General features: G+C 44.9%; 1 protein-coding gene across 2 annotated transcripts in view; it reads left to right on the forward strand.

Annotated features, from left to right (window-relative positions):
* The first annotated feature begins 14,657 nt into the window (after positions 1 to 14,657).
* The window catches only part of LOC144935571 (E3 ubiquitin-protein ligase NEDD4-like), a 99,533-nt gene continuing 91,131 nt past the window's right edge, over positions 14,658 to 23,059 (forward strand). For both annotated transcript variants that reach the window (XM_078862369.1, XM_078862370.1), the window contains exon 1: positions 14,658 to 14,982. In XM_078862369.1, coding sequence (XP_078718495.1) covers positions 14,944 to 14,982 — 39 coding nt within the window. In that variant the 5' untranslated portion in view covers positions 14,658 to 14,943. The remainder of the gene's footprint in view (positions 14,983 to 23,059) is intronic.

Here is a 23,059-nt window from a genome sequence, read left to right on the forward strand (position 1 = left end):
AGCAGTTTTGGAATCTGCTGCCCCTTGCTGTGTGGACGGGATTGAAGGGAATTCTGTCACACAGTGTCTGCTTCTGTCGGGGACGTCACAGTCCTGCTCCAATAGCTTCATGCTGTCTCGCGACAACATATCCCTGTTGCTATCTTGTCTCATGACATCAATAGCAATCAATATACATTTGTGGGGAACTGACGTGCAAAACGAGAATGACGCGTGTGCATGAAACCACCCCCGTATTTGTCAAACCGAGCCTATTACAGCATTCTATTGAGTCACGTGGGGAAAGCGATGATGTGGTCAAACAAGCCTCGATGAGGTCACAGCGGAAGAGGGTGTGACGGGGAGGGTTGTGACATTCGTGCTCAGCCAGGATGGTGGACGCGCTAGTGCAGTGTTCTTCACTCATTTTCATGGGGGGGGGGGGGGGTGCCGGATGATCCGAGTAGCACAACATGTTGCTACGGACCCCGCACTTTCAAGGGCCCCTCGCTAAATGCTTTCAAGCTATCAATTCCGGTTCAGTGATTCTGCACTTGCTCTATTACTATAGTACTATACCGCTTTAATTTTTTACGAACGACTGGGTGTTTAAGGTTAGCAATTGGTCATATAATCTGGCTGTATAGCAAATGAAAAAATACAATAACTTTACTATGCAAGTAAAAAATGTCTGTTTTAATATGTATGTGTTTTCTTATATATATGCTACAGGCCTCGCACTAGCTTATTCCGGCACTGAGGGGGGGTGGGGTAGCACTTTCGCCGATAAGACATCATCAGTGTGACGGCCGCCACGCATTTGAAACCAGTGGGGTTTGACAGCACTCTGGAGGTGTTGTCACACCTGTTGTCACGTGTTGTTGGGCGCTGCACTTCAGGGGCCGCACTAAAGGCCGCCAGGGCCCGCCAGTGGCCCGCTGGGATCGTAATGAAGGACACTGCGCTAGAGTAAACATCCTGAGTTGTTGGCGTGCATTGTGACCAACTAAAACCTGGAAGGTATCTGCATGATTCGAAAAGTACAAGGGACCACCCAAAAATGATGCCTCCAATATTGTTTTACCCCAATAGACTACTTTTTTTTAACTGAGATGGTAAATACACAATGTGGTATCTTCATTCATGGGAAAGCAATACACATTTAGCTACTTTCTGTATGGTCTCTATCTTTTTCTATGCATTCGTGCCAATGTTGAACCATGGGGAAACCATTTCATCAACCATAGAAGAAACCATCGGCATCATCTGATCATCTGTGAAAAAGAGCTTTATAGCCCATCGGATTCCTCCAGTATGAATACATATAAATATTGAGGTCACAAAGTCAAACCGAGGCCAGGAGCCGTTTTGGTCCAGACGAGTTTCCAGACCAGTCAAGTGCAGATCCGCTATGTCTGTTCAAACACATTCCTGCGGAGGGAGCTGGTAGGAACGTTGGGTTGCTCGGTCAATGGACAGGGTCAACGGCGGCGTGGTGTATTCCGCAAATATGCCCGACTGTGAGGGCGGGCACAAGCCGGCGTGAGTAAGTTAAACGTTGAGTTTTATAAGGGCACCACGGGGTGCCCAGCCCCTCCCCACCCAACCCCACCCCTCCCACCCACCACCCAGCCCCACCCTCCCCACCCAGCACTTCTCCACCCTCCTCACCCAGCCCCTCCCCACCCAGCCCCTCCCTAGACGACGGACGGACACAATAATCCCCTGTGGGCTGGTGGAACCAGGAGGTTCCTACCAGAATAAAATGTTTGTGAGTTAAAGAGTTGGAGGCATTAATTTTGGGATACTCTTCATAGTGTGGCTCGATGTGGTGTGTTCACAGTTGTACCAAATACTACTACTGTGCTGTTAAAGATAGTGGACAGATTTGTGGAGTTTCAAAATACAATATCTGCAACACATCAGCTTAGCAATTTGCCCCACTGTTGATAATGGAAACATTTGTACTGGAGACAGTGGGAAGTTTTTGGTAAATATCTGATCGCCATGGGATTTACTATCCCACGAACCAAGCCAGTTTACATGTCATGTCTATCGGTAAGCACTGTATTTTTTGCTACTGATAAAATACTGCTGCTGTTGGAATCCTTTGCCATTGCAAATACTGTACCGTATACAATCGCCTTCCTCTTTTTAACATCTCAGGAAATTCATAAATTTATCACTCTGTAAATAAAAAAATGCTTTCCAATTGTTGCGTAATTTTCAGGAACATATTTGACGTTTGCCCTGCCATTTACTGTTCGCCTTAGAACCAGTACAATACGGAACTCTCAAACACACTTTGCTTGAACATGAGACCTTTTTTTGCCAGTATCAAAGTATGAAAACATAAGAATAATTTTACCCTTTCTGGCAAAAACAGGTGTTAAGATGTTCAAACGCCAAATAGAAACCTTTGCAAGGAATCATGTCTGCATTAACCACACGTACTTGTGGTGAATTTTGCAAACAAAAACATGCTCTGATATTCTATGCATCGTGTTTGAAACTGATTGGTCTCCAGCAGACAGCCTTCGCGAGGGCCTCGCCGAGTCTCACCGGTGGCAAAAGGCGTCCTCTGGTCTGCAGCATGACCACCCCGTACTTGTAAAAGGTGTTTATTTTCATACACCTTTTTTTTGTAAAATTCAGTAAATGCAACGGTAAAGTCGTACTATAAGGGGATGTTCTATTAGTTTTAGTATATATTTGTTTGAATGTTAACTCGCATTTTTTAAAACGTTCAGTATAATATAGAACGGAAATGTTACAGTCACACTACGAAAGCATGTTTTCATATTACCGGGTCAAAGGGAAAGTTGAGAGTATGAGCAAAATACAATTATTTGAAGCAATTATTATTAAAATATTGTAGTTGTAAATCAAATACACTATACTACGTGTTACAGCAGTATATGTGGTGTAATAATTATCAATAACAAACCATTCGCTTCCGATTTAAATACTGTCCAAGATATATTTCCATAGACTGTATGGGATATTAAAATAAGGTGAGGGACGAGGTGGTCAGCGCACCGAATCACCGCCACGGAGATCCTGAGAGTGAGATGGCTTTGCTCAGCTTCAACAACTGACGTTGGTCCACCTGGAGAGTTCCTGATGCCATCTGGTGGACAGAAAAAAAAACAATCCCTCCACACGAATTGTGTTGTTGTTTGTGTGCCACGGGTGGTTTTTTATTTTATTTATTCACTTTATTTTTTTTATTCTATCTCCATGACTTTACGGAAAGAACAAACTAATTTTTGGCACGGGTGTTTGTGTTTTTGTAGAATCGGTCAAGGGTTCTTTGTCTGTCGAGAGTTCTGGATGGAATAGAGCTTCACTTTAAAACCCGTGCTGGGAAGGGAAGATGGCGAGAAGGGAAGAAGCTGTCGTGGGTGAGAAGACGAGTGGACAGAACATGGCCCTCAGAAGTGCAAGCACAACCTCTGGGCCTGGTTTACCTTCGGTGCATTAGGATCTCCGGATGAAATGCACTTTACAAATGTCAATCATTGTTATTAAAGTACGAAAATCGAGGCCTGTATTGTTGTACCTGGCGGTACTTGTGTGTTTACTTGAAAACGAACACTGAAACGACAGTCTATTAGACATGAATGTGGCATCCATTGCAACACGTCTGCTCAGGTTTTTAAAATCCAGCTCCAAATGAAACTTTGGACTTGTAAACAATCAACTGGTCCATGCTTGCACAATCCGCACAGCCTATTGTCATGCATTCATCTATTTTACAACAACTTCCCCCTTATATCCCTCCGAAAACAAACAAATAAGCAATATAAAGTATATACATTCATTTATAAGATTGTTTATTATTGCGACATTAAACCCTTATCTGTGACTCCAATTATCCATGGATGCTGAGGCTGAGTCTGCATAAACTCCGATGATCCGCAATGATATGCAGTTGTACCCTTCCTGAATTGCAGAACAGTTTCCGGATCATTTCACGAATAAGAGGAATGGCGTGGAAAACCCATCATTACCCACGGGCTATCCGTGATTATTTAGAACAAATGTTGACAGCCATTGTTTTGTTCCACAGACACATTGTACAGATGCGCTGTGTTTAAAACCAAGCGCAATTCAGTACCTAATAGCGTCTTCCTATAAAAAAAAAAAGAAATGCGGATAAGAGGAGTCATACGACAAATTCATCCCATTATCCGTGGCTATCCACAACATGTTTTCATAGATAAGCGGAGTATATTTGCGGATAAACCTACAGATAATAGGATCTACAATTTCCGTCCGCCACATCACCACGGATAAGAGGAGTTCAACTTCAAACCAGTGTCACCATACATCAGGAAGAGGTCGAGGAGTTTCTCCATTGAAACCGTGAGTACTGGTCCTGTCGGCATGGAGAACCATTCCCAAATGTTCATCCCAATCTTCCTTGCTTTGTCCACCAGCTGTTGGACATCCTCTCTAGGCATCAACCATTTCCCAAGCTTTTCTCCAGTTCACCCAGTTTCAGTTTTCAGTTTCAGTTTAATTTATTAGGATTTACCCTGTGAGCCATTCGGCTCTTGATTTGGGTTCAACCGCAACAAACAATAAAATTACAAGATACACCTAAAATTCATTGTACACAATCGGCTAGATGAGGGTAGGTTTCACGGGAAGGATATTTTCTCAAAAACAATTTTCCTGCCTCTCTTGGCTTTGGATATCCCACAATTGGAGTACTCCTAGCGCTGATGCCAAGTGAACTTGACTGTGGTTCTCTATTCTCCATCCGTATTGTTATTTTTGGCTTCTAAGGCATTGTTTACATCAAAATAATCCCACAGATGCCTCTTCTGTGGCGTTGTCCCAGGAGGCTCGTTTGTTTACTTAAAAAATACACTGACACAACTGGCACTTGCATAAATGTGTTTATTTAAGGAAGCAGATCTGCAGCACGTCTGTGCGCGCACAACCCATGCGGCCTCGGGATAAACTCCCCCGTGCGTGCGCCAATTAAAACAAAACTTTCCCCCTTGAAAGAGAACTAATAAACAATCTGTGCAGTACAATATTAACTTTATGACTGCTAAATCTCTCATTTGACTACTGGATTGCGATACATTGACTCTTTCTTCAACCAGATCACCATAATGTTCGTCACCCCCCCCAAAAGGCCACCGCTCTTTGCAGTGTCACCTGGGATCTGAGGTATGGGGAATGCCATAAATAAAACGGTGATGAGAGTAAGATTGCACAATGTTAGTTGATTAGTCCATCGATCATCGGCTCCGTCACTCCACATAATAAGATACCACAAAAAATATTTGGGAAAAAAATTGCCTCACGCTATGTTTCCAAATGTGCCGCTGTACGGGAGGTGACGGGCGGGGATTGGTGACATCATCGACAACACGATTCCGCGCTTCATACCACGTTTCCGATCGCCCTCATCATACAAGGAATAACCCAAAAAAATTAGTGCAGACATAATTGATGGAAATGCAATACAAATTTTTTTCTCAACACTTTCAGCAATATTGCAATGTTTTGACAATTGGTTGTAATCCTGATTTGACATTAATTCTATTGAATTAAATAACTTGCGTTGGAGGCGGTCGCCGTGGCCGGGCGCGGTCACCGAGTCGCGCGGTGCGACTCCGACGGCCGCCCTGGTCATTGCTCACCGCTGCGTCGATTGACCGTGAAACACACGCCATGATAATAATAATGGTTTGTTTTTTTGCATTCGACGGTATATTTTCAGATTAGCATAATCCATTGATGATTTGTATGACCACATTAAACCCCCTCTGGTCATAGGCTCGCAGTGATGACATTACTTTTACTCATCTGGAAGATAACGAACCTGGAAGCCTCAGTTCTGCCGAATGGCCTGATGAAGCCGGTTGTTGAAGCTGGTGTGCTGTACTAGTGACGAATTGACACGTTTTGTTTACGTGACAAACCTTACTAATTGGCTGTGTCGGGTGGTGGCGGGTTAAGCGGCGCATTGAACAAAAAAAACCCCTCAAATGTGGACAATATTGGTCACGAAAGCCTGCTAGGTGTTAATCGTAAAATACAGGCCACAAGCTTCGCAGAGGACGTACCAGACCGCCTGGTGTCATTCGAAAGGAGTACGCGAACATAACTCAATTGGCAATCATTGCCCCCGACTGGCAGGCTATGTCCATCTGTGAAACACAACGTATTTGTGATATCCCTGCACGATAAGAATGGCGCTAATACCAAATGAACTCAACTATTAACAACAACAAACAACAAAACATGTCCGCTGTGGACAGAATCTGCAGCAAGAACCTCAGGGGGTGGCAGTCATATCAACAAGTCTTTGACAACTCACATGAAAGACATTGCGACCGCTTGTTTATGGCCAGTTGCACAATGTTGTTCTCCCACACTTTACAGTCAGCGCTGTCTTACATTTACATCACAGCACAGCTACGAATAACTACAAGATTCTTTAAAATATGCACCGTCAATTTACTTCAAAAGTTTGTTCCAATACCAACAGCTTGCTTTCACAACGGTAGATCGTCTCAACAACAGCAAAGGGGCCGTCCATAAATGACGTCACGCGATTTTGGACGATTTTTTACCCCCCCCCCCTCCTTTCTCGTCACACGGCGTCACAAAAAGTCAGACCCCCCCTCAAATATGACGTCACAAAGCTCTGCCCTCACATCCGCCCAAAAAATAAAACATGCTTGAAATCGCTTTAAACTGTTGTCATTGTAGTGCGTATTTAATGTGGCGTTGCACTATGATGTTGTAGGAGAAAACATTAATCAAAAAGTCTATTTAATTATGTATAACGTGTTGTCTATATTTATTTAAAGTTGCGCATTTTGATGTGACGTCACATTTCTCAAACCCCCCCCCCCCCCCCGCTTGTCACACATCGTCACAAATGTCTGACCCCTCCCCCCCCCCCCAGGTGCGTGACGTCATTTATGGACGGCCCCAAAGGTTGTATATCCATCACAATATCCTCCAGCAGCCACCACGAGAGGGCGCTCCTCCGGCTGTTTAACTTTGGTCATTCAACAGCAGTCACCACGAGAGTGCGACACCACTCTTCGTATCCACGAGCCCCGATTATGTTTAATCGGTAGCAGACACGGCGAAGGAACCGATAAGTATCGTATTGTATGAATTTAACAAAAGGTCTGGATGCCACATGCGTGGATAAAAGCACGTGTACTTTGTTTCGCCAAGTCTCGTTTTGAGCGCAGTCCTGCATTGAAAATATTTAGCTGCTTTCTTTTCGGATATTTGAGCCCAGATAAATCCCATCCGTGTTTGGGTTTAACAATCAAAATGTCACACATATACGGAGGTTGGCAACCTAGTTTGTGTACTGCTATCTAATGGCAACCTTGTAGTCCTACACATATGTACCATCTAATCCACCACTCTTGCATAGCAATGTGGCTTTTCTGGAAAGTGACCATTTTCAGTAAAATCAAATGTTTGCCAACTGTGAAGCATCTGGAGTACCATCCCACCCATGGAATGTGTTAGACCACAAGCGAGATGTGCTAATCCAAACCCCGGGGTGGGCAGCCTCCAACCCGTGTGCCTGGAATTGGATCCGACCAAGGGTACACACTCAGCAAACTGCGTGGCGGGCAATTCCATACAAACAGGCTGCCATGCCAACTTTCGTTGCGAATGGGACATCACTCTCACTAATGTGATATTAAATTCACCGAGTTTCCACGTGACCCTCTGGGTCTATGATATTCTCAATATGGCCTGCGCTCGAAATAAGCGACGTTCACGCCTTCCGCTAACCCATCGCAAGTGACGGTGCAAGGGAATTGTGTAACAGCGTGGGCGGCATTCCACTTACCTGGCCCGCTGACACAGAGCCAACGAAGCGGGCTTCCGATTGGTTCACCAGCTCCGCATTTTTCTCATTCTGTCATGTGGATTAGAGTGGCACAGAGGTCCCGGTATCAATTATAAACACAGAACAATTCCACGGCTCCTCACAATGAGGCGTCGTTCTACCATAACGGGTGAAATGGTGGTTGGACACCCTCATAAGTCGTGCTTCTAATTCTGTTTAACCTAACACTAGGCTACATAACATTCGTGTAACTGTGTATTGATTCACTGATTGAATTCGAATGTTACACTCAAGATGTATTAATGTTCAATTTAGGCTCATGGCGAGAAAATAAAACCGTATGATTGAGACAAAAAATAGATTCTCGAATAAAATTGCCACTCAAATGTGACAATGCATCGGATCACCAGGGCACGAGGGGCTGCGTGCACGAGGGGCTGCATGTCGTGGTGGCGCGTGTGGCCACCACCACCACCGGGTCACGCTGCTGCCTCAGTTCCCACCGTGGCGTGCTCATTTCTCGAGATTTCCCACAGCACACTATGGTCCAGAGAGTTGCGCATTAAACACCCAATAACATGAGTGTTTGTGGGAGAAAGCCACTGGTTTATTTTTTTCATGTCACTTCTCATATCCGAAGCATTGTACTGTATAACAAATAATAATTGACAACACTTTTGTCAATCCAATGCTGGATAAAGGCCTCTTTTTGTGTTTTGGTCTTGAGGGTTTTCGGCGACGACTATATTTCTCCTCGCTGGTCAGTGTGAGCCAGCGATGGGGTGCGAGGGAGGAGCACACGACACGTGTAGATCTTACGACTTCTGTTAGCCGTGGCGGGAAATTGAACTCGGGCAGTTCAGACCAAACGATGAAATATTTTTTTTTCACTTTACCAGGTAAAGCCCACTGAGCAATACAGCTCTTTTTTTTCAGAAGCGACCTGGCCATAAATGATAGCTCAACGAAGTGGCTATTCATGTTTAAATTTATAGCAGCCAAATACTTAAAATGCACAGTGATGCTAAATGTTGATGAAAATCCGGAGTAGCCGGAGAAAAATCCACGCGACCATGGAGAAAACACGCAAACTCCTAATACACAGGCGTCGTGGTTGGGATCGAATCCACGACCTCCTGTATACCAGGCGAGGTAGTTAACATCTCCTAGCCACCGCGGTAGTTGTGTTCGTATCTCAGTGGACAATTGCACCACCACTCCCCCTGAAACATTCCCCTCAACTAACTTGATTCATGGTAGAAGGTTTCTAGGGGTGTAAACTAACGCACAACATTGCACCGTGCTGTGTATATACTTTGTATGCTCCAATAATATAATGGTGAATGTCACATGTGGATGATGATATAAACATTTGGCACAGCCTTGTTTTGCGTGTCCTTTACACAGTGTTCATATTTGTTGGTTCCTACATCTTTTTCATACGCAGGAATACACTGTAGGACCAACCAAAACCTTTAGGCGCATTACTTTAAAACTCCTGAGGAATGCGCGCCTTGTTGTGGCCACCCGTTTACAGTAACTCATGTTACGTAACCTTTTTCTCCTCATGATGTAACCAAAAGCTTGCACCTCAAGTCAAGTAACGTTTTTATGATCCTGTGGCACCTTCTTTTGCATAGATCTGCCATTTAAGACGCCATTACATTGGACAAAAATCAATAGAACAAATACATTTTGAAAGTGTAACCTACTTTTTAAGACACTCCACCGTCGTCGCTTAAAGGATGTGCTTGTAAGTGAACGGTTGCAGGTGAGCGTGTAGAGATGTGAGTTTAGTTCTTATTTAAATGCAGTGATGGAGTCGATGGAGCGCATTATGGTCTCCGGGAGGTCATTCCAACGGTGTGGTGCTGCAAATCAAAATAAGCGGTCTCGGTTGGTGTTTGGTGGTTGGAGGAGTGCTTGGGTTGAAGAGCGAGGAGATCTGTTGCTTTGCTTGTTCCGTATGAGGTTTGTGATGTACGGTGGGAGCTTCGTTGCGTAATGCTTCATGTGTTAACCGTGAACCACCTGTTGCAGAGGTTCATGATTTTAAACCGGCACACCGTGGTTATTTGGGCGGGCATATTATTCTTACAAACATGTGCCGTCTGCTTCATTGTGGACGTTAAGATCCCCTGATGTCATTCGAAATGAGAAAGCCATTGTCTGCTGGCGCTATTGTTCAAATTCGCAAAATGTGAACATGTTCCCACAAAAGACTCAATTGGGATTATACGTAGCAGCATCTCTCTATATTGGCAGACTCTACCCAACTGTGATACAAAGCGCCTTCCTGATATAAGCATGGTGCAAACACCAAATGTACGATATTATTTTTGAATATCACGTTAAATTGTTTTATCAGATTGGCAATCACGAATGTACATTATTCAGAGTACTGATACAGGCAACGGTAGTGGTCATTCGTAGTGTATTTACTTGAGCTATAATGACAAATGTCATCGTCTACACATTGAATGGGTATATTTTACTGTGCTGTGCATTTATTTTATTTGAATAACTTTGCATAACATATTCATGGAATTGTTTAAATTAATTCAACCGTATTTGTTTCCCTGTTACTGATTCTTAAAAACAAATTTTTACACACCTTCTTTGATTTGATCACTTATTTTCCGCTGCTCTTTTCTGATCTCATTTCTAGAAAGCATATTGTTGTTTCATTGGGCTGTCATCAGGTTTTAAATTAATCCATCGACTGATAATCTGTGAAAATGAATCATAGGAAAAACATGTTCGCTTATGTCATTACCCCTTGATGGATGAAGGAATGCTTTTGCATCATTACACATCTGGTGCTGAATGGCAGTCATCGACCTCTCACTGTCGCACATGTCCTTCTATTGCATTGCTCCATTTCCAATTTTTATCGTCTCCGTGTGTGTCGTTTCCATGGATGTTCTTTCTGGTCATTGCTGCTCAAATGAGCATTGGGCTTTCCTTATCTCTGCTGGGGGCACTGAGCCAGAGTTTGGGAGGGGTGCCATGCTATCTACTGTGAAGGCCATTCTCTGCGTGGTACGGCCACAGTTGACTTCCCACAAAGTCCGGTCGACCAAGTACAGCATGTATAAGAAGTGTGTTTGTAGGGACATTCAAATATTATAACACTCACTTTCAAATGTTGTTTATTTAACCAGGTGAGAACTCAAGATACCAGGATGTGAGTCTCATTTTCAAGAGACACCTGGGACACTACAAATTGCAAAATCAAAGAAATCGTCCAAAAGCAACTGTATCATATGAGGAATTAAAAATATTGCACGAACATAGTTCCCTGCAGCGCAAATGGGCTCAGGGAAATGACTACCAGATTGAACATAGCACAAATGACAAAACTAAGCAAAATAAACTGTAACATTAAATGTATGGTGACTATAGTACTATGTTAACATACAAAATGTCAAATCGAAGTGAGGTTATAAATAATTTACATGCATTCCTAAGAGGTGTAACCAAAGTTCTATACATGAATCCTTCACAATCGTCCAATGAATAAGAACTATTGATTGAACTAAAGATGCCAGTTTTCCTAAATGTTATACTGTAATGTTTCCTTCGATAATACAAATACTGCATTGCGAAACACATCACTCGTCATTACAGTACTCTACTGTCATAACAAAATCACAGTGGAAATTGGGCAGGTTAACCTCATCTGTCCCGAGGGAGTTCCACAATGCCGCTTATCAGGATGTTAAAGTTCACCCCATCTCTTTCACGCCTATGTGGGAGATAAGAATTCCCGGGACTCTGCGCAGGTGATTCCATATTTTTTCCTATCAAGCTTACTTTGGGAGTTGAGTAATCATTCACCAGTGAAATATGTTCTGAGTCTGATGGATGGTTTCTTTTCAAAGAGTTGTTTTCGTTTGTTTGGCTAATCATTATATAACCATAGGTTATAAAATAGGCTATAAACATGTTTTTCTTCCATCTAAATGCATAACCAAAGCAAACTGGAAATCAATCGATTTTCTTAACCACCACAGTAACTACGACTGCAATGTAGTCACTCATCCTGGATCAGTTACACATGCTTCCTAACACGTGAGAAAAGGTTTATCAAATGACTCTGCGATTGCAATAATATTTTTTTACAAATCTCCCTCTCATAAATTGTATTGTCTATAAACTTAAAATACAATTGCAATTATCGCTGTAATCTAATGATGTATATTTGTATATTGGGAAGTGTATCTTATAATTCAGAAAATTGGAGGCAGGATAACACGATCGCACAGAGAGATGGGTGATGTGAGGTGGCTGTGGGAAACATTACAATCTTTAGGTTGCTGATATATCTGTGCAAATAGTGTGTGTGTGTGCAACATCGCCCCATTGTAGAGACCCGCTCCTATTCGAGATGACACGACGGAGCTGCTTCTGGGATCCGTTTAATTGCCTCGTTTCTCCACCAGGAGGCGCACATTCTCACTCCCCTGGAGTTTCCCAAATTCAATATCATGAGTTATGTATTTTATTGGGCCTTTAAAAATCTCTCACGAGCAGTGTAGACTGTAACGGCAAACCCCAGTTGGGGGAATGTTTTGGTTCATGGACTGGTGTGAGCTAAAGGAGATGTATTTGTTTTGGTGAATCTGGCGGTGAAACAAACACTTGTCAGAGCATGAGGGAGCTTCACGGTCCTGCACGGTACGAGCTCAACACGCTTGCCAGGAGGTCCCGTGGACTACAGCCCTGAGCTGTATCGTGATCGTTGTGCCGCTTACAAAGTTCGCGCGTGCAAAGTCTTACTTACGCGCACCACCGATGAGATTAATGTAATGTTCGGTATCTGCTAAGGGCAGTCACGTGTAGATACTGTAACACCGCTGAGAAAGCGAACAGTCGTGTTGGGCGGTGGAGGGTTATGACAAGAATGTTGGCATTCAACCACCACCACGTGGCATCACCGAAACACAAATGTCAGCCCGTTGCATTGGCCACGGACACTTACGTGTAAAGTTAAACGTTAGAGAGTAAAGATGTGATGACTTTATACCTTTGGCGAGTGGAACAGCTGGCTATGGCTGAAAGTGACGCAACATTCACACTGATAATTATAATTAAACTTTACATACAATGCTGTTGTTAAACTGCCCTAGTTACCCAATCGTTACAGGGTTCTGTTTTGGCTAACCACCCCGCAAGTCTTATCTCAACAGGTTCGTCAAAACACCGTGAAAAAAACAAAAATATTTGACGACGTTTCGAGACATGGCCCTTCTTCACAGCACGCATTCCTCGTCCTGATCTCACAACCGGCAAATTCAACGTCGCAGGCCCCACCGCCAGGGTTTGTGTGTGGGGGGGAGCGAGGGCCTCATCACGAGGGCCTCGTCACGAGGGCCTCGTCACGAGGGCCTCGTCACGAGGGCCTCGTCACGAGGGCCTCGTCACGAGGGCCTCGTCACGAGGGCCTCGTCACGAGGGCCTCGTCACGAGGGCCTCGTCACGAGGGCCTCGTCACGAGGGCCTCGTCACGAGGGCCTCGTCACGAGGGCCTCGTCACGAGGGCCTCGTCACGAGGGCCTCGTCACGAGGGCCTCGTCACGAGGGCCTCGTCACGAGGGCCTCGTCACGAGGGCCTCGTCACGAGGGCCTCGTCACGAGGGCCTCGTCACGAGGGCCTCGTCACGAGGGCCTCGTCACGAGGGCCTCGTCACGAGGGCCTCGTCACGAGGGCCTCGTCACGAGGGCCTCGTCACGAGGGCCTCGTCACGAGGGCCTCGTCACGAGGGCCTCGTCACGAGGGCCTCGTCACGAGGGCCTCGTCACGAGGGCCTCGTCACGAGGGCCTCGTCACGAGGGCCTCGTCACGAGGGCCTCGTCACGAGGGCCTCGTCACGAGGGCCTCGTCACGAGGGCCTCGTCACGAGGGCCTCGTCACGAGGGCCTCGTCACGAGGGCCTCGTCACGAGGGCCTCGTCACGAGGGCCTCGTCACGAGGGCCTCGTCACGAGGGCCTCGTCACGAGGGCCTCGTCACGAGGGCCTCGTCACGAGGGCCTCGTCACGAGGGCCTCGTCGTGGACGCCGTGGGGCGGGGCCAGGAGGAGCCCGCTTCGAGCGGGACAGGAGGCGGCGCGCGAGTCGAAGGGCTTCGTGGGCTGCCCCAGTGAAGCCACGCCCCCTTTCATAAAAGGAAGAGCCTACAGCGGGGGGGCGGGGCCCGTGAGGGGGCGTTCAAGAGCCGAGACCTTCCCCCCACCCTTAACCAGTATATATACAAGGACTGTTTTCTTGGAATTTCTCTTACTTGATACAGCTATCGTGCTGTGACGGTTCCACCTGAAGACGGAAGCTTGTGTTGCCTCCGAAACGTCGTGATTTTTATTTTATTTTTATTTAACTTTTACTAATTTTTATTTTTTACCTACGTGACTTTACCGAAAAAACCTAAGAATATTTCCCCACCGCCATTACAAAGTGGGCGGTGCCCGTGAGGGGGCGTTCAAGAGGCGTGCCCCCCCCCCGCCATTACAAAGTGGGCGGTGCCCGTGAGGGGGCGTTCAAGAGGCGTGGCCTCCCCCCGCCATTACAAAGTGGGCGGTGCCCGTGAGGGGGCGTTCAAGAGGCGTGGCCTCCCCCCGCCATTACAAAGTGGGCGGTGCCCGTGAGGGGGCGTTCAAGAGGCGTGGCCTCCCCCCCGCCATTACAAAGTGGGCGGTGCCCGTGAGGGGGCGTTCAAGAGGCGTGGCCTCCCCCCCCACCGCCATTACAAAGTTGGCGGTGCCCGTGAGGGGGCGTTCAAGAGGCGTGGCCTCCCCCCCCGCCATTACAAAGTGGGCGGTGCCCGTGAGGGGGCGTTCAAGAGGCGCTCCGCTTTGTAATCCGCGCCCCTGGGCAGCGCGCCAGATTCCCCACTCCGCACAGGCGGCCAGCGGCAGCCGAGCTCAGTCCGCGCTATCCCCGGGGCGGCACGTCAGCAGCAGCAGCAGCGGCGGCGTCGGCAGTCGCTACTCAGCCCCCCACAGCGGCGGGCGCTCGGCGCCAGCGTCGTCCCGCCAGCAGCTAGCCGCCGAGGACGAGCGGACGAGACCCACGGTGGGGTCAGAAGAGAGGCTCGGCCCCGGCTCGGCCATGGCTGCGGCTGACGTGCACGGCTTGGTCGACGGCGAGGTGAGCTCGGCTCCTTAGTCTCGCGGCGTGGGGCCGTGCGTGTCTGTGGCCGTGTACTCGTGCGTGGTTGCAGTAACCCCCCTCCTCCTCCACCTCCTCCTCCTGCCCGCTTTGTGTGCGCGCGATCACGCCGCCGAACCGTCTTGAGCCAGCCCAGGGGTGGACCATTCCACGGTCAGCTGGCGGGGTCAAGGATTTCCATGATGCCCGACCAGCGGAGCCCGACCCATAATGACAAGTGGTGGTGGTGAGCTTTGTACGACCATCGTGACCATCGCCGCCAGAGTGAGACGTGCACGCATCCGCTCTGGATGTAAAGATCGCGCAGCAGCGGCGTTTGTATGTACCCGGTTAAAAAACGGTATACGATGGAGGCGTTGCTGTTGTACGTGCTATAGTGGCGTAATGCATACTCAGTAATAGTACGGAAATTGAAATCCATTGCGGCATGTGGATGGACTCGTGGAGACGCGGTCTCGATCCGTGCGCCAGGTAGAGACGGCGTGCCAAAGGGTTGGCCGCTGTGGGTGACACACGTGCTCGTGTGTGTGTGTCACGCAGCCCGCACCTTGGGGGCAGTGCTCTCACGAACCGGGCAGTCCAGAGGGACAGGTCCCCACTATTACTACTACGACTATTATTATTAGAGAATGTGGTTTCCAAGAACACAACATCCTGTACCACGCGCCCCGCAGATTTCGCGGCACGAAGGCATTTAATTCTGCGGGCTCTCTCCAGTTTTTGTACGGTTTTGGCTTTGTCGCGATTTTATCTCGATAGTGCTCTTGGGTGTAATTTAATAAACGAAGTACTGTATTTAATTCGGATCAATATCGCAGCGGTGCAATCCTCGGTGTTGTTATAGATTGGCCCACGCATTTGGACTTAACGACAGATTCGGTCTCTTGCGATCCCTTCAAAAGAGCCTCTTTTCAAACACCATCCACGGGGGGGTCACTGCTTTCCCACCCGCCCTGCCACAGAGGGACACTGCAGTCGCCGTCGTCTTTGCACGACAGTCAAACCGGTTATTTTGTATTTTCAGAACTGGAAGTTATCCAGATTTAATTGCGAAAGAAATGGAAATGTCATATTTTGTTTTGTGTGTGCAGTCATTGGTGGCCATGTCGAGACCATAAACTTCCTGGACTGATTTAGAATGTGGGTTGGTTTTGATCACGGTCGGCTCCCAGGTTTCAATCGCAGGAGCTCTGAAAATTGCCAACTCAGCGCTCTGACATCTGAGCCACCAGGCCACCTCGGGCTGTCCAGTTTTTTAACGACACGGAGGCTCGCCTTGCCATATAATGATTGTTGTCTGGAACCATGACAAATTTTACTCTTTTATTGGCCGCAGCTTCGTTATCTTCATGTAGTGGAAGAGGATGGTGAGGGTGGAATATTTTGGAAGGAAGGATGTTCCATCTCATCTGAGATGTGCTCCGGTAGCGTAGGTGCTTAGATGGTCCTGTTACAAGGTGTTATGGGTACTGCATAATTTTTTGCCAAACTCACAAGTGCGTGGGCAGAGATTGTACTCTGTGAAATGTAAGCAGATTTGCATGCGGAGTGTGCTTCCACATGTTTGTATGGTTTTTTTGTGGCAGGAAAGTACAATATTGCATGTAACTCTAAGTGTCAGTTAACGTGAAATTATTTTCAAACAACCTTGGGCAGTTCAGAGGCCGTGGTGGAAATTCCACCTTTCTCTCGAAAATATAGAACAAACGCTGTTGATGTCCCACAAAGTATATAATTAATGTTGATCGCAATTAGATTAGTCCAGCCTAGCAGAGATTTGGTCTTAAAACCTTGCGGTTGAGTTGGGTGAACTCCCATAGCTCCAGCATGCCAGTGAAATATGTTAAAGGCATCTGTGTGTGAACATGCCCAGTTGCTCGCCACTGCAGACACTCTCATGCATTACTCTGTGACTTCCCTCCTGCTTTTACCGATGCTTTAATTCCCAAATTTCAAAGCCTCGGTCAATAAACGATGCTGATATTTGGCTGCTCTAACTTACTACATTTTATTGATTTCATGTGTTTACGAGGGTACGAAACATTCCGCCTTACGCTGATTTATAAGAAATGGGGATATCTCTCCACTGACTTTCCATTCACCTGCTTGGCAGATAAACAATCTGTAAACTTGCGAATGTGTTCACATGGCCTTGCTCTCACTTGAACCCCGGGTTCCTCTGCTGTTGCTGTTCTTACAAGAATAGCTGTGGCCTTGCTTATCATATATAGAGTCGTATGTATTATATGATTATTTAGCTTCATATATATTTTAAAAAGTTCACGTGTAGTATATCTGTATTTTGTTTCACCTTATTAACCCGATCAATATTGTATGGCACTTTAACATGTATTTTAAGTAAAGTCACGTAGAAGGGAAATAATAAAATAATATAAATAAAACATAATAAAATAATTCTCACGACGTTTCGGCCACAACGCAAGCAGCCGTCCTCAGGAGAAGAACAGGTCTGTCGGAAAGACAGCGTCTGAATGACTCATTGCGCCTGTGTTCCGACAGACCTGTTCTTCACCTGAGGACGGCTGCTTGCGTTGTGGCCGAAACGTCGTGAGAATTATTTTATTATGTTTTATTTATATTATTTTATTATTTCCCTTCTACGTGACTTTACCGAAAGAACCAAGAAGATGAATCCCTGCAGTCACGAAATATTTAAATCGAAATGTATTTTAAGCTCCGAGTTATTTGTCAAACTCGATGAGAACTCAGGAGATCAGGATAAGCCTTATTTGCAAGTTGCCTGGTTCACCGAAATTAGAAAAGCAATAACGTAAAAAAGTACAGCAGTAAAGCAAATATAGATCCTAGAGAAAAACCACTGCATTACAGGAGGAATAAAAAATACTGCATACACACAAATCAATACTATTATATTAAAGAAAAGAAAATCCTGCAACTCAAGTTAGCTCAAAAACAAATTCCTTTTAAAAGCATATATAAGCAGCACTTCATTCTGTCCGGTTGCATTGTGTTGTGGAAAACTAAGAGGCTGATGGACTCAAACATGTTTTATATTCATATGTGAAGACACTGCATAGTTCTCGTAATATACGTATGCTTTTACCCATAATGCACCATTGTAACGCATAATTAGCTGGTATGCCTAGCTTTGTATTTTGGTGCACTTTAAATGCACCAAAATAACCAGTTCCAATTTAAGGAGTGCAACTAAAATATTTTTAAAGTTGTCCATTATTATTCAAACACTACTAAATGAATATGAACACATACACTGCAAGGTAAACCCTTTTTCGGGGTAATGTTTTTTCATGATAGTGAAACCTAAAGAGGCGTTCCGCATCGTCGTTGCAGCTTGGACACAGCAGTTACGCGTAAACGCGGCATCACCCATCGTAGGCATTGGGTGAGGGCGTGTATGATCAGAATTCTTATCGCTGTCTACAATACTGCAGGTTATATACGTTTAACGCAGTTGTATTTATAATGCAACGCACGTCAGCGGAATGCTAAAAACATTCAGATCGGTGCTGGTGAAATAGTCCGTGACCATTTGTTTCTCCTCGATGCAAACTATTCTCGAGTTTCGGCACTGTTGTCTGACATTGCTGACAAGAAGAATTAAGACCTAGGTAGAACTTCTTTAATTTATGGTTGCAAAAGCCTGTGATCAGAACAGATTGGAGTGTTCAGCTGGTTTTTATCGTATTCATAACGTTCATGGGTGTGTAAATATACAACTATATGCACACATTTCATCTGCTAAACTATTGTCTGGTTCAAGTTCACAGTGTAATGTGGTACTGTCTGTTTGTTTAACGGGAGTGAAAATGATGAAGCTCGGGTTGCCTTTCGCAATTAGTACATATTGCTTTGTGTCATACGGCAAGAAAATGGAGATGTTCGCTTTCCATTGCTCATATTTTCCCTGTGTGCTTTTGTCGCATATTTACGCTGCATAGTTTCTATCTATTCGTTTTCTCTGAGACGAGCGTGCTTTGCATAGCTCTTTTATGGCACTAGTGGAATTATGGCAGAGTTAATGGTGTACTTCAGATTGAGGCTTTGTAATTCTGACATGAAGTGTTGTTACCCTGCTGATACCAATGGCTTGCTTGGTTTCAATGGTTAACTTATTACTTAAACTTTCAGATATGTAGCATTACTCGCACTTTTTGGTTGTTGCCAGTGCTCAATGTGGCTATGTAATGATTGAACATGGCTAGAGGCCTTCATCATGGTTGTGTGCTCCTACAACAAACTATTCGAGAGGAATGTGGTGTTATAACAGTGATGGTGATACAATCTTCAGTGCCTCCTTGGAAATGCTCAGCAGGAATAGCAAAAAAACCGTTTGAATTCCCATGATGATACCCTTAGCAGGTCATGCATTAAGCTTGTTTTTCTTTTATCACATGACACCAGCCATACTAAACGCATATGAAATCTAACACGGTACAACTGTAAATGTCCCTAAATGTAGTTTTAATGTTTTTAAAAAAGAATCGCCTTTCCCTTTTGAAATGTGCAGTATTTGTTTCCAATTGTGTAACCAATGCTGCTCAACGTTCTCTTATAGAACATGACTAAGAATAGGTTAAACTATTTTTTAAATGGATGACGGCACTTTAATATTCATCATTTTTTTTACAAGGGAGTCTTGGGAAAACGTTTTGTATGTAGGATTGAGTACAGGATTGTTTGTAGTTGTGTTTTTAAACCAGTGTAATTTTCAACTTTGGTTTGTATGCTGCAACATATACACATAAGGGCATTTGGAAGCCTGTGACAGGGCCTACAATGTTTGTGTTTTCAGCAAACTTGCTTTGTTCATAATGCTATGCACAAATGACTGTGTATTGGAAGAAATGTATCATTTGACTTTGTATAAAAGGCTCTATTGAGCTTGCAAAAAGGGGATTCTTCTCTTCAAAGCAAAATATGATTGTTTCTTCCTTGCCATTGCTATTCAAAATGGTTCCTGAATTCTACATTTCATGTTGGTGCTGTTGTAGATCAACTTACTCCGTCACAGCAGACTGGAGGATGGGCTCGCAAGCGCATGGGAGATCCAAAAGAAACCTCCACTTTCGTCAATAACACCTTCTTTAAAAGAGAAAAAAACATACGCGACATTCCGCGTAATGGCCTGTCTTACTAGCACATACGTTTTTTGTATGCTGTGAAGAAGGCCCATTGCCCAAAATGTCATTTTATTACATTATTTTGTTATTTTATTGACGCAATGTTGTTGATAAGTGAGATTTTGTGTTCGTTGTGTGCGCCACTGGCAACGCAGCGTCACCAAATCCATTATTTTTATGTCCCACCAAAGGGACAGTCGCCATGCAAGTAGCCGTGCGTTGAGCAGTACAAGTGGAATGTTCAGGGACGCGAGAGGTCTCCACGCAACACTGCGGAGCAATTGTGACACTGAGAAAGAGACGTGGTTTACAAGCATAACGTTGATTAATTAACAAAACCCATCGCTGTTGGTTAGGTAGCATAGTGGGACATATTCTGTTTACCTTATTGCAATAAACCAGAATGGTTGAGTTCCAGTACATAAACTACAACCATCTTCTTCTTGGTTCTTTCGGTAAAGTCACGTGTTTTATTTTTATTATTTTATTACTTCCCTTCTTCGTGACTTTACCGAAAGAACCAAGAAGATGAATCCCTGCAGTCACGAAAGCTTTAAATCGAAATACAACCATCTTCACAGCTCTATTTTCTTTTAAATGAAGTAGTGAGAAGCCATGCGTTTTGTTTTCACATTTAATTAAATACCTGTTTAAGGCAATATCGTTCACTATAATCAACGGATGTTTCGGTTTAAGTTCACAAATGTTGACTTTTTCCAATACGAGTTTGCCTCTTACACAGCTTTAACATAAATGGGCCTACTTAAATAGAGGGGAAAAAACGGTGGAAGTGAATACCAAAGTTGGCAATTGCAGCTGAGAGGGACACTTGATTTGATGGAATCGTGAAGTTGATGGAAATGCGGTGGAGGAACTGGGACGATGTCGAGCATGGTTAGGGAGGCTGGTGGAGAAGTGGCTTGCCAAGACTCATTTGTCACATTCAGAGAAGGGGTAAATATTGCCGGACTAAAAATAAATGTCAAGCAAACATTTAAAAAAACGTCTGTTTTGAAACCCTAACATCGAGTTTTAGGTTTGTTAAGTTTATTTTTACTACGATGCCCATGACTGCGCAAATATGTACAATTGTAAAAAAAATATTTTTCACTTAAGGTGGTCAAGGCCAGCATTGAGCACAGATTCGACAGATAGGCAAGGAATGAACCGCTGGGTTATCTGCACAGGTGGGCGTTGTAAGTCGGGCCATTGAAGGTTTGTGATTTTTCACGTGAAGGTCTGCAATGGCACATCAAGACTGTGCCCCAATGTGAGTGTGTGGTGGAACCTGGATTGAATACAGCGTTTGCTTCATGGGACCTCCTTTGCCAGTACCAAAATATGAGAATAGGTTTTCCACTTTTTTCTGGCAACAAAACAGGTGTTGAGATGTTCAAACGCCAAACTGAAACATTTTACAAGGAATCCTGTAGCTGCTCACCCCGAGCTCTCATTACTCTGATATTGCTTGTATTTGTGCTGTATGCCTTTTGGTGTCCTCTGGTCTAACATCGTTTGGGACTAGGCTCCAAAGAAAGCTGTCTCTGGTGTGGACCAATCAGTTTCAAAGACAAATATGATCAGAGTATGTTTTTTGTTTGCAATTTGACCACAAGTATTGTAGTTAATGCAGACATTATTCCTTGTTAAAGTTTTCAGTTTGGTGTTTTAACATCTCAACACATTTTTGTTGCCTGGAAAAAGGGGAAAACCTATTCTCAAAGCGTTTGCTTTTGCCAAACGCCAATGGGGGTCAAAAAACAGAGGGCAGCAAACGGAAGAAAAAGGTCTTCATTAATGCTCATTCTGCACAGATTATTGCATCGAGCACAAAGACACCTCCCTGCTGTTTGCCCCCCGACATTGTTAATTCCTCATCGATTAATGCACTGTCTTTTTGCATTCAATTGCAAGTGCGTTATTAGTATTTGCAATCCTCTCTATTCGGCATGGTCAAATAAAACGTATCTTGCCAAATGGCACCCTACAGACCCTGCACAGTAGTTAGCTGGTTACACGTTCTATTAATAATGGGCATGTCTTGGGGCTCGTTAAACGAGTTCGATGTTGTGAGATGCGAACGGGAGATGATATTTGGAGGGAGAGGAATGTGGGATTATCACGGCTGGCTCGAGGACACCCAATGCCGTTCTGGACAGTTGCTTGAGTTTGAGTCCAGTTGCTCCACGGAATATTAACTTTGAAAAAATATGTATAAAATGTTGTTGCCCTTTATCAACCGTTGCTGGATGAAGACCTCCCCATTCCGTGTCTTCCATGGAGATTGTTTGACTGTACTTCACCACGCCCGCCAGTGCAGGTTTTGGTGAATTGGAATCCGAGGATGTGTTCGGATGTAAATTGCAGCTGATGTTAGCGTGGCCGAGGAATAAAATGCATGTCCCCCAGGGTCAGAGTGCAGTCCGCCAACAATCACTTCACCACTGCTCCACCCAAACATGCGTATGGGTTTACACAAGTGAATAAAAGGACTCTATTGGTTGGTTTGTGTTGCCTCAGGCTGTAGACGTGACCCATTTCCGTGAGTCACCGAGCTGAGTCGGCAGCACGAGATCCGTGAGTCCTCGTCCGAGCTGCTCCCTCAGGCGAGCAGGCAATGTACTCATTGTGCGCCCTCCCTGCTTGAAATAGTAAATTAATTAACTGCGTGCTCCATGCTGTCTCTTTAACATGTGTTATATGGTTGTAGCGAATTACTTTTTGTTTTGAACACGTACTCACCCATGTAAGCTTATTGAACTCTGAGTGGTTGGCAATGATTTTATAGGGTTATTCAATTATGACTGGCTGACTTTCTGCTCTGATTTAAACTACAATATTTTTCCCGAGAAGAACCATCTAGTCAAATCGACGGATTCCTTAATTGTTTTTTTTACTTCCATCAACGTGTGCATGCTCGTTAAAAACGCAAC

This window comes from Lampetra fluviatilis, chromosome 13, assembly GCF_964198595.1.
Source record: "Lampetra fluviatilis chromosome 13, kcLamFluv1.1, whole genome shotgun sequence".
Classification (NCBI taxonomy): Eukaryota; Metazoa; Chordata; class Hyperoartia; order Petromyzontiformes; family Petromyzontidae; genus Lampetra; species Lampetra fluviatilis.